Below are 12,001 nucleotides of genomic sequence, written 5' to 3'. Positions count from 1 at the left end.
TTTCATGTCGCAAAGTTTCTTGTTGATGGCAAGATAATTTATTGTCGATCGACACTTCCTGAAAACTTCCTTCTGCTCTTCCTAAAAACTGTATATCAATATTTTCATCAATATTTGTTCTGCATAAAGCCGGCTAACAAAATCACCACCTTGCGTGGCTCGTATTTTTTGAGCGTCAAAATGGAATTTTCGGTCTTTTTGTTTCTGACAGAAAGTCGTATATTTTGAGGTCACCCATCCAAATACTAACCCCACCGGACAGCAATTAGCTTCAGTAAAGTTTTGTCTTGGAAAGCTATCAGAGGCTTGCAAGGGAACTTGAAAATGATCAACATGTCAGCCTTGAAGACAATGTTTCTCCATTCCCCTTTTATTTTTTTCAATCTTTCTGGGTTTAGTATTTTACTAGTAACCACGGTTCTTCTCAGGGGGGCTATTTACCTAAGACATCTACCATGGCAATATAGTGATATACGGTATCAAAACAATATCGTGCACTATTATAGCAGCATATTACGCAAAACAACTTGAATCTCCTGGAAAACAAAACACAGCACAGTTGACAGTTATGGAATAAAGCGCTGTTACTGCACTACCACACATACGCAATGCGTGCCTATTTTTTGAATGTTAATTTTTGGTACTGGTTTTGATTGTTTAGTTTCTTTCTTTAAAGTTGTTTTAGTTCACTGTTGACAACAAGAACAGAATACTCCTTCCTGTTGCACCAAAATCACTGTAGCTTAGTGAGATCCGTAGAGGGGCTTTTATTTGCGCGATTCAAGGTTCTGTTGGAACGCCGATGTTAAAACTGCTCAGCATAATTACAGGAGAACTTTTATTTTTTGCTCTTCTTAGCAAAGAGTTCAGGTTACCCTCTCCAGAGTTGGATGAAGCGGATGCTATTTGGTAAGTGAACACTCCGAGATGTGCTTGGCATACAAGACCAATGCAAATTTCTGGTTTTTCATTCGTGCGAATTGCAAAGTTTAATGAGTACCGCAGTACGTCTTTAATTTTAGCATGATTGTTGCATTGCTGAGTTAGGCCTAGTTAAGACGTCGAATAGTCGTCGCATTTAATTCAGACGAAGTTAATCGACTCAATTATATTCGTCAGTCCGGCGATGTCTAAAACCGATTTGATTCGTCTGGTGAAATTAATTCGTCCTAGACCGTTGTATCTGTCCAACGAAGACGGATACAAGTTAGTATACTGTTTTCACTCCAAGGCCACTGAATAATTCCGCAGCTGTGTAAAGGTAATCTCCATTGCCCCGTCTGTAGAGACAACTTGCTAATCTATATTCTGGAGGAACAGGAATTTCTGCAACGATGTCCGTTTAAAAGTCGTGTTAATAACATACGGAAAGGTTGCTCTACATGCTTGGAATGTTTTCTTCAATCGCACATCATCATATGTTGTCCAAACCTTGATTCCAGGGAAGACGACGACAACTGCGATGATATTCGGCTTTTCATATTTCAGGCAAGTGTTACGGATAAGCAGGCGATTAAAAAAACCTTTTCCTGATCAGTAGGATGCTTATGGCAATACTGCGCAACTGCCGTTGCCTTCTTCTTTCCTTGGCTATTTTCCAAAACAGCACTTAAAAGAACTTGTCTATGTCTGGCCGCCATGATTCCAGAACGATAGTGGTTTTCAACGAGGGCTCACATAGTGTCACCTTTAAATTCGTCCTATCAATTCGTCGTAGAAATCGGACGCCAGTTTTCGACGTCTAGCCGACGAATATAATTATTATTTAATTCGACGCCACGATTCTGCGACGCATAAACTAGGCCTAAAGCACTGCAAAGAAGCAAGACTGAAGCAATGATCCAGGCTCGTAATTATACTAACAAGCCATCTAAGAGCCGGTAGATTTGCGAGTTCGCGTTAAATTCTTTACGAACCAAGTTTATATGATGATTGTAATTTATAAAATAATTAGGATAGTACGCGCACTCTCATTGGTCAATAGCTGTGTTTAGATGAGAGTAATGTAAACACGGCTGTGATGTCATACGAATTTTGATGGGTTTGTGTTGTCAGACGCGCGTTTTGATTGGCTGGTAGGAAATATGAGCGTGTATCAAGAAAATCTGTTTCAATCAAGAAGTAAAAAAAAGCCAAGCATTTTCCTTCATTTGTCGAATTATTTTGGAGAAATATTTTATAGAAGCAATAGAGGACTTTTTTCCGTGTTTACATAGCATCATCTAAACACTCGGGGAGTTAAGAGAATTCTCGACAGTTCCCTCGACACGTCTCGGGTTTGTATCTCGAATTCTCCCATTTCCCCCTCGTGTTTAGATGATGCCATGTATACACGGAAAAAGTCCTCTATTGCTTAAGTATTAACTGAAATGCTCATTGATGACGAGCGGAGGAGAAATGTTGTTAATAATGGAGTGTAACGAAGTCCTTTCAGGCCTGGATGCTATTTGAGCTTTTTTGCATTTGCTTAAGTGCTTATTTCACTTTGATGGTGTTCCCAACAATAAAACTGTTCACATCCACCGCTCACTTATCAGGGAGCCACACACATTCACTACTATTTAGTCAAAGATGTGTGTTACACGCGACTGTACTTAAAGTATATGCTAGAAGTAGTTCTTATAGTGTTTTGCGTATTTGTGACAACTCCATTGTGGGCATTGGCTCAGACCGTTACAGCTGTTTCAAGTGAAAAAGCTCAGAAGAGTCCACGTCCTCGGACAAAATGACTTTTGTTCTGCTATATTGTAGAATTTGCACCTTTTCTTTATTGCAGGGTTAAGAATGAAATTATGAAGCGCAATGAACATGGTGAATATTTTAGTTTTAAAGTTGTTGTTGTTTTTTTAACTTTGTTGCTAAGGGCGTTTGTATGAAAATTTGTCGAGAAGTTTCATTCACTTCATTTTTCATTTTACCAGTAGAAATTGAAAGATTGGACATTATTTCGAAGTTTTCCTACTTAATTTTTACGTTCTTTTATTTTTCGAAGCCATGATTGAAGCTTCCAAGAGTGGTGAACTAGATACGGTAAGAGCACGATATTGTTGCGGAATTGTTCTGGTCGAGAAATTAAAAAAACACCTTTGTTAATCAACTATAATTGGTAGGAAAGGGGCTATAATACAGCCGGATGTAACGATGTCAGGCATCATCGTTTAAGGATTTAAGGCCCAGGTCAAACGTCGAACTTTACATGAGACGAACTATATAGCACCAATCAAATTCGTGATAAAATCGACGTTTGACCCAATGAAGTTCGACGAACTGTATTTGGATCGACCCACACGTCCGCCTCAGACGGATAGAACGTGTAAAGATCGAGTCTGGGACAAACGTCGGACTTTTCATGAGTCGAACTTCATAAATACTAAATTTGTATGATAATGTATATTTAGCCTCGATATCAAAATATTTATAACAGAGCATGGGTTGTCAGAGTGGTTTTGTTTTTTGTTTTTTGGGCAATCTATTTTAAACATCGCGAGTTAGCGAGCAAGGTTGAATTCTACGCCGGTAAATGACGGCGAAGATCTACAATGCACGTTTTCGTAAACACGAAATGCGTGTTCCTCATGATTTGCAAATATACCAGTAAGAAAGGATACTCTGTTGCGATTCTTTCAACAAATCATTCATACAATCACCACAATATGGAGTTAAAGCAACGACAACGCTACATAGCGAGAGTGTTATTGGTTAAGAAACGAAAAATAATCTTACTTTTAAGAGAGTTGGTGGGGGGAGGGGGAGCTTAATGACTGCATAATGGCCTGGAAAAGGTGACACCTATACAAAGCGCGGACTTGAAATTCAAAAATATCATAGTTTCACTTAACACCGTTGGGCTGCTTTGTGTTATTTTGTTTAGGTGATTGAGTTGCACCGAAGTGGAACAAGTTTATCAGCTGGAGACCACAGGGGCTGGAGACCACTGCATTACGCCTCGCGTCATGGCCACAAGGAAGTTGTCAGATACATCATATCTAATGGTATTTACCTTAAATAATATCCTTAAAATAGTGGCAGATAATTAATAAAAGGAAAAGGGAAAAGAAAAAGGGTCCCCAGCTCTCTTTGTTTTTTTTCTCACAAACCTTTGCAAGAAATGGTTAAATAGACCAATTTCGATATTTCAAAATTCAGTCCAAAACATAAGGCATCATCGCGAGGCTCTGGGGAATAAACTCATACAAATCCTGATATTTATTCCCCAGAGCCTCGAGATGATGTCTTTTGTTTTGGACTGAATTTTAATATATCGAAAGGTCTAATCATTTGTGCTCTTGTAAAACGGGAGCCAGACCTTTGCCCTTTAGAATACCAGATGTGTCCAGGATTGACCCTAATTATATGCATGCAGATTTCAGTAAGCGTTACAAAGTGTCCTCTTGCTCTTTTCCTCAACTTCAACATCACTCGTGTCTCAGAATACAGACAATTAATGTCACAAAAATGTCTGCCAAATGCTGCTCCTCAACTAAGAATAAACAGCTGTATTTATCGAAAGCTAAAAATGACGCTAACCTCTCCCCTCAACTTATTGTTGGAAATAGGTAGCAAATGCTTTGACTTAATGGGACACTTCATGTTGGATGTAAAAATTGGACCTGCATCTTTTTTTAAAAATCTAATTTGGTGCATTTTTGGAGTGCAGACAGAACAGTTGTCTGGATACTCTGTCAATGAACTACGGTTTTGGATCTGAATAGTCCAGTCTCAGTGCAATGCGTAGATTCATCTTCTTTTGTTAGCACTTGGATGTTGTCTCAGCATTCCTGCGTTGCCAAGTCGATAAGGACGCAGGTTTGCTATACTCGTTTCAGTGACTGAATTTCGAATGGCGTTTCTCCTCCAGGTTCTTTTGATTTATGGTTTGATGATTACTGCTTAGTCTGCCTAGAAACGTCTTTTCTGGTTGATTTTAGTAAATTAATTACAAGCAAAAGAGTTTTCATTTATTTACATCAATCAACGCATGTTTTTTTTCCACAGTTCCTCGTTGCGTTTTAGACCTCGTAGAAGAAGAGAGGCAAGTGATTTTTTTTTTCGTTACTGAGCTCACCACCAACATATGCCGGATCGTGAGAAAAGGTGCCTGAAAGCTGGTTGAGTTGGAAAGGTATCCGTGGTAACTCTGCTAGCGTTCACTTCGAAACATGCAGTTAGTTCAATACTAACGAGATACTTGCGACAGGTGGACGGGAAAAAGGAAGGCGAACAAAAAATACAAAATGACACAGATAGTTCCACAAAGACCTCAGTTAGAAGTACCCCTGTAACGCTTCCCAATTTTTCCCTCGCGTTTGGCATACAGCGCACAGTATAACTAACCACAATTGTCTTGCGATGAACTGGACCTACATTTCCGTAAGCCACATTTTAACCAGTGTATCTACGGTGTCCTTTTGCACTCACTTTCCCCGGTTTAAAAGATCAGAAAAGTATCATTTTTGGCCTTCTAGCAGGTCACTTGTTTTGGTATTTCTTTGCCGTATCTTAGCCCTAAAATGTCAAGTTAAGAGTTTTCTCTCCTTTCTTCTTTTGTACAAACTGATTCTTATTTCACTTCTTTTTTCAGAGGTCAAACCGCCCTTCACAAAGCCGCTTTTTACGAACGGCGCACAATTTGTTCCCTTTTGGTTCAAGCCGGCGCGTCACTCACAAGGACAGACTATGATGTGAGTCGTAGAGTAGTATGTCTTAGATAAAGTGAGTGTCTTGACTTCGGTAGGTACCGTTTCTCAGTTTTTACAGCTGTTTCCATTTCAATTCCCACTTTCAGAGTTCAAATGTAGTCAAATTAAACAAGATATTCTTACAACGTAGTGTGCAAAGCATGCAGCTTGTCACTGTTTGTTTTTAAGAAGCAATTCAATAACACAACGCGTTTAGAAACCCAACTGAAGGGAGGCTGTCAAGTGAATATGTCCCCCCGCTATGACCATAGCGCGGACTTGTTTTGCGACGGTAAGTCTGGGTGGTTTCGTGCTTGTTTTGTTTACGTGGCTCAGGTGTTGTTTTATTTCTTTCACCTGAAGGGAAACACGCCAAGAATTCAAGCTTTGAAAGCTCAAGATAAGGAGCTCGCAAAATATCTTGAAAGTGAGTTATTATGCTTAATCGCCCCGATCCAGCTCCCACATCTCTTACAAGACCCTTTTTGGCATTAAGTTTGCAAATGATGTGGCGTGGATAGAAGGCTGATAGGTGACTTTAAGCAGCACATTATAGAACCTTAATAATATTTTAATGCCACAAATTAATCTGCTATCAAGTGGCTCATTGCATGACGGCCGACTACCTCGTTCCGTAGAAAAGTATCATTCTTTGCTTTCCTTTAAATACGCCATACTGAATGTTGTCATTGCACTGTTGAAGAAAAAATAACGTTATCATATTTGAAGTTTTATGGCAGAAAAATCACCGTTTAAGAAACAGGAGTGAGTTTTACGGCTTACTTGTTTTTCTCTGTACGATGTAGGCTAAAGCCTGGCCAAACTATCGAACAAAGTTGGATTCCACATGCAACATTGTTGGATGTAAATGTTGAGGTAGTGGCAAAACACTATCCAACATTGCTTGATGAAACATTCATTCAGCTCTAAATTTATTCTTTGATTGCAATCACGTGATCAGACGGCCATGTTGGTGCCAAAACAATAGAAAAATGTGGCTTACGTTTTGCATGATAATATAGTCAAATTCCCAAGAGACTGCGGAAAATATGTTTATTGTTCTTTCCACCAACATTCCCGCCGAGACTTCAGGTGCAATCAAAGAATAAGTATGGCGCTAACACTGAAACGAAAACCGCTCGTAGTGTTTGTGCTACTGGAGCTGTTTGAGGACGGAAATGATGGATTCAAACGAGGAAAACCAAAAATGGTTAAGAGAACTTGTAGAAAATGGTATGTTCACTGCAAGATACATCCGCGAGTAGTAGATGAGTAGTGAGTTCGGATCAATTTGCAGAAATTGTAAACGCTATTGAACCAGAAATCTCCAAACAGAGCGATAGTGATTAAGGGGACTAAAAGTGTCCCAAAGACATGGCCTTGCTTGATACTCGCTGATCAAGGTTTCTGGCTGTCCTTGTCCGCCATCTTTGTTGCAAATAATGCTAGGAGCCCAGGCTTGAGAATAAAATAGCGATCAGCGCGGACGTGGCTCGATTCAGGACACAACTTTGTTGGAAGAGCGGCAAAACACTGCAACATTGTTGCGTCGAGCAGAATTATGGACCATTTACAGTTGTGTGCTTAGTTACCTGGCCTTTGAATGAAAGTGAGGCTTGAGTTGACCTTGCTTTGATACAAACCTCACAGCTTTTCTTATGTAAATTCCTACTTATTAGCATGACAACAACATCATTAACATAAGAAAAGCAGTGAGGTTTCTATCAAAGCAAGGTCAACTCCAGCCTCACTTTCATTCACAAGCCAGGTAACTAAGCACACAACTGTAAAAAATGGTCTGTTGTTGGTCGCACTCTTTGATCAAAAGCAAGCTCCATCCAACACTTGATCGAACAAAAAATGTTGGACGGACATCTTCCAACATGGGCGGCCAAACAGTCGAACAAAGTTGGATTGTTGAATCCAACTTTGTTCGATAGTTTGGCCAGGGTTTAACTGCCATATGAGGGGACGAATCCGTGACGTTATTCAAAACAATTGCCAATCCCAAAGGCTTGGCGATTGGCCATACACTGTATACACTGTATCGTGTTCAAGCAACTATTGCACGGTTAATATGTTCGATTTATTGTTTTCAGCTCAAGAGCACCTTCAAATCATAGCCGCTGAAGATTACGAAACTGCAGTGTAAAAAACTACATTTCACTGGTCAATACTGTGTAATTGTCTTCATCTAAGATTTTTAATTTGCTGCTCCTATAAAAAAATGAAATATGAAAATAATTGTTAAGATTAATTAAGAAAATGACATGAGAATATGTTGAAGAAAATTAATTAATGTACTCGTTGTATAAATAACAGCAGGTTCCGAAATGTTAAATTCTTAACCTTAATATACCCATCCCTTTCACCTGGAGTCGTAATGAATAATCCACTTTCGAAAATGCCGTAATACTCTTCGTTTGTCACTCCAAAGTTTCCATTAGCATTGTTTTTGTTTTCTCTTGAAGCCATTGTGAGTCCCAAGGGAAACTGGAAACAATGCTTATGCAAAATTTGGGAGGACAAACAAGAAGGTGGGCGTTTTCCATTTACAAAAAAATTCCGGAAATGTCGGTGGAAATTTCCATCGGGTGAAAAACGTGTTCCATCTAACTCAGGTCCGTTCGCCGCCCAGTGATTGCGATTTTACGCGCCAGAATTTAAAAATGTGGCCGTGAATAGCCTGGAAGTGGTAAGACCTCTCAAAAGTTGTAAATGGAACACACATTTCCATCGGAAAGTTTCCAACGGGAAAACAGGACTACTTATTCAGAAGTTCCGTTTATTCCGGAAATTTCCAGTGGTGCGAAGCAAAAACGTGTGTACCATTTACGTCCCAACCGGAATTTCCGGAATTTCTTGGTAAATGGAAAACTCCCGGTACCTTTATGGTACTTTCGAAATTGGCTTATTGTGATCCCGCATTAATTACATGTGACCTTTATTATAACTGGCTGAAAAATTATTTTTATTTTGTTCTAGATGTCGGATTTATTTGTTTACCCTGCATCCATCTATTTTCAATACGTAAACGGAAATGAATTGAATAATTCTGTTAGGTTAAGCAAAAAATCATTTCAAGTGTTTCTTCCTCGTGAAACCTCAGCTTATGCGGTCCAGGATTACAACAAAGTCTTGATAACTCGTGAAGTTGACGGTTAACCTGCGTATTTGTAATAGAGCTAACGTAAATTGCTATCTTTAAAGGCTTGGTTTATCCAAAGCGGTTTGCACCTTACGAATTACAATCCTGCAGGGGCAATTTTAAAAAACAAACTTGGCTGGTTGGTACTTATCCTGCAGTGGCTTAGAAGGGTCACAACATGCAAATTAAAAGTATTGCTGCAAGCTAAAAACATCACTGCTATTAACTAGAGAACAAAAGTGCCTGACATTTTTTTTCAAAGAAGACATGATAGTGTTAGTTCTCTGAAAATCAATGCAGAAATGCTGCGCTTTCTCAAACGTTTGCAAATTAATTGGGACCTTAAGCACGCACGTTTTGAGACGCGGATGTTGATGTGGTTGTGTGAAGACAAGTTAAAAGGAAAAACAGACCACTTCCGGTTGCCGTCCGCGTCTCAAAAACGCGCGTGCTTAAGCTCCTTAATGGCAATCATGCGCGCGCCCTCGAGCCAGTGCTGCTTGGCTGGAAAAGGCCGTGCTTCTTAATGTCTCAGCCATTTCGCTCCACGATTTATGTCATTTGTGTGGCGAAAAATATGAGTTTTATTTCTAATTAACAATTTAATTAATTTTATTTCTGATCAACATCGACATCGTTTTCTCTTCCATCTTCAGACCATAATCTCGCAAATTGCGTTTAGAGAACTTGAGCTCATTCTAATGCCATGATTTTCGGATAGGAATTGCAAAATAACCTCGTTTTTGTAACCAAGATGATGATAATTTGCATGAAAGAGCTTTAGTTTGCAGCAATATTTTTAATTTGCGCGTGTGACCCTTCTGGGCCACCGTACGTATCCAATCGACGGCTCATCCTCTGTGTAAATGCTTGTGAAACTCACGGATGGCATAACTCAGAAGTAGCAACAGAGGAAAAAATCTTGAAACAAGCTAACCCTGACACCAGTTAACGAAACAAAGAAAGTTTCACAATTTTCTACCCCGAGCACAACCCCAAATGACACGAAAAAAAAATGTTCTTACCTGGACAGATAAGACATGTGCCTTCAGTTAATATATATAATTATATATATATATATATATATATTTAAATACAGTTAAAAATGAACTATGAAATAAACAGGAACTAAACGCTGTCAGAATGAATTGTTGTCGTTACTTTTCATTTTTCACTATTAATGAACTTTATTTAGGTGTCAACAGAAACCCATAAGGGTTGAAACGTGTAACGGCCCCTTGTGTGCTGGGAAACAAGCTTCTGAATATTCAATTTGTTTAAGTACCATATTTGGAACAACAAGAGCGAGGGGTTTCCAAATATGGTACTTAGCACTGAAACATTCAACCAATCTGTTGGCACTGAATATTCGGAAGCTGTGACCGCGCGTTACACGTTTCAGCCCTTATGGGTTTCTGGTGTCAACTGTATTTGAATAGCGCTGAACACATCTCGTACGTTGGTTTGTGAGGAGAGGCAGAAAAACCTCTCGGAGCAGAGTCGAGAACCAACAAACTCAACCTACTTATGACGGCAAGTCCGGGAATCGAACCCGGAGCGCAAAAAGGGTGAACAACAAAATAGCAGTAATGTCGTAAATCGTCAACTGGTCACATTCCTTGTTGTTGTCATTTCCGTTCTCTTTATGAGGAGAAATGACAACTAACGACATCTTAAAAATGCAAAAGCCACAAACCCGTCTAAAACGGACACAGTTTGCCCTCCGATTGCACAGAAAAGACGAGGACAACTGTACGTAGAGGTAAGTGAAGTTTATTTCTACATCCCATACAAAGCCTATACCGAGCTTGGGCTGCCTGTGGTATTTCTTTTAAAATTCCTTAGCGCTCGCATGCTTTTGGATTTCCCTTTCGAGGGCGGGAGTAAATCGAGGATTTGAACCCAATTACTTTAAGAGAGAACCCAAGAATGGATTTATGATCTCAGATCATCAGTCTTCGTTACCAAAAAAGCGAAGACTGGCCGTAAACGGATTTTTCTGGCGCTACAGCACGCCTTCCCAGCCGGTTAGGATTAACGTAATTTGTATCAAATTGAAGTTCTGCGAAAAATTGACGACTTTCTATAAATTCCGGGTACAATGAAGGAAAATATAGCACTCAAAACTCACCTTGATTGCACACCATGGCGGGAATGTGTGTACTTTCACACGAATACTGCCAGCCAAATGTAGTTTTTTCGGATCCGTCTCGCAAAGAAACGCACGGGTCATGAATCCTAAAAATCGGGATTCACATCTGATGTAATGAATCCGCTCGGTGACAGGATTCTTCGGATCAATAATCCATTTTCGGATTTTAGTAAAGAAACGCAAAATCCGCTTTGGATACGAGAATACGAAAGCATAGCAAGAATAGGAAACTGGCACGCTTTATTACACTGATTGACGCAAGTCTGCTTTTTGTTTTTGTTTTCGTTTTCTCGGAAACGAATCGTCACCAATTTTAATGAAGTATTTTACTATACAATGGCATAAATTGTCAATCAAAATACAGGTTGTATTAATTAAAAATCCAAACATCTTCCCGGTGAAAAACAAAGTTGTGAACACACGAACCTACATAGATTCCACCTTCTTTCGAAGTTATTTTAAAGCTATGTAAAGGTCCACAAATACCTCGTAAAAGATAAATGTGACGAACACGAAAAGTGAACAAATAGATCCTAAATAGGAAGTTTTGACTGCGTCAATAATATTGGGATGTAAAAATCATTACAAAATCGCTACCCCATCGCAGACCTGCTATACCAAACTATACCTATAAATTCAAGCAACTTATCAGTTTACGGGAAAGTACGGTGGCTTCAAAGGGACATCAATAAATCAAGTATTTTTTTCTACAAATTCGAGTTTGAGTTGGAGTTTGAGTTTGAGTTGGAGTTGGAGTTGGAGTTTGGTTAGTTTGAGTTCGAGTTCGAGTTCGAGTTTGAGTTGGAGTTGGAGTTGGAGTTGGAGTTGGAGTTGGAGTTCGACTTCGACTTCGACTTCGACTTCGACTTCGACTTCGACTTCGAGTTCGACTTTGAGTTCGACTTCGAGTTCGACTTTGAGTTTGAGTTCGAGTCTGAGTTCGTCCCCAGGGTCTCAATGATCGGACTGATGGATGGTACAAGGTCTCCACATTTATTCAGCGGGCATCGCTAACGTACTATA

The 12,001-nt window shown here is 39.5% G+C and overlaps 1 protein-coding gene across 1 annotated transcript in view; it reads left to right on the top strand.

The window, feature by feature from the left end:
* The window catches only part of LOC138007193 (diacylglycerol kinase zeta-like), a 47,386-nt gene extending 38,329 nt beyond the window's left edge, over positions 1-9,057 (top strand). The window contains exons 35-42 of the mRNA XM_068853969.1: positions 859-909; positions 2,777-2,811; positions 2,993-3,030; positions 3,872-3,992; positions 4,996-5,032; positions 5,582-5,681; positions 6,042-6,105; positions 7,778-9,057. Coding sequence (XP_068710070.1) covers positions 859-909; positions 2,777-2,811; positions 2,993-3,030; positions 3,872-3,992; positions 4,996-5,032; positions 5,582-5,681; positions 6,042-6,105; positions 7,778-7,830 — 499 coding nt within the window. The 3' untranslated portion in view covers positions 7,831-9,057. The remainder of the gene's footprint in view (positions 1-858; positions 910-2,776; positions 2,812-2,992; positions 3,031-3,871; positions 3,993-4,995; positions 5,033-5,581; positions 5,682-6,041; positions 6,106-7,777) is intronic.
* Positions 9,058-12,001: the final 2,944 nt, after the last annotated feature.

The sequence above is a fragment of the Montipora foliosa genome, chromosome 6 (assembly GCF_036669935.1).
Source record: "Montipora foliosa isolate CH-2021 chromosome 6, ASM3666993v2, whole genome shotgun sequence".
NCBI classification, from domain to species: domain Eukaryota; kingdom Metazoa; phylum Cnidaria; class Anthozoa; order Scleractinia; family Acroporidae; genus Montipora; species Montipora foliosa.
The sequence above is the reverse complement of the archived record's forward strand: the minus strand, read 5'-3'. Positions and strand labels throughout refer to the sequence as shown.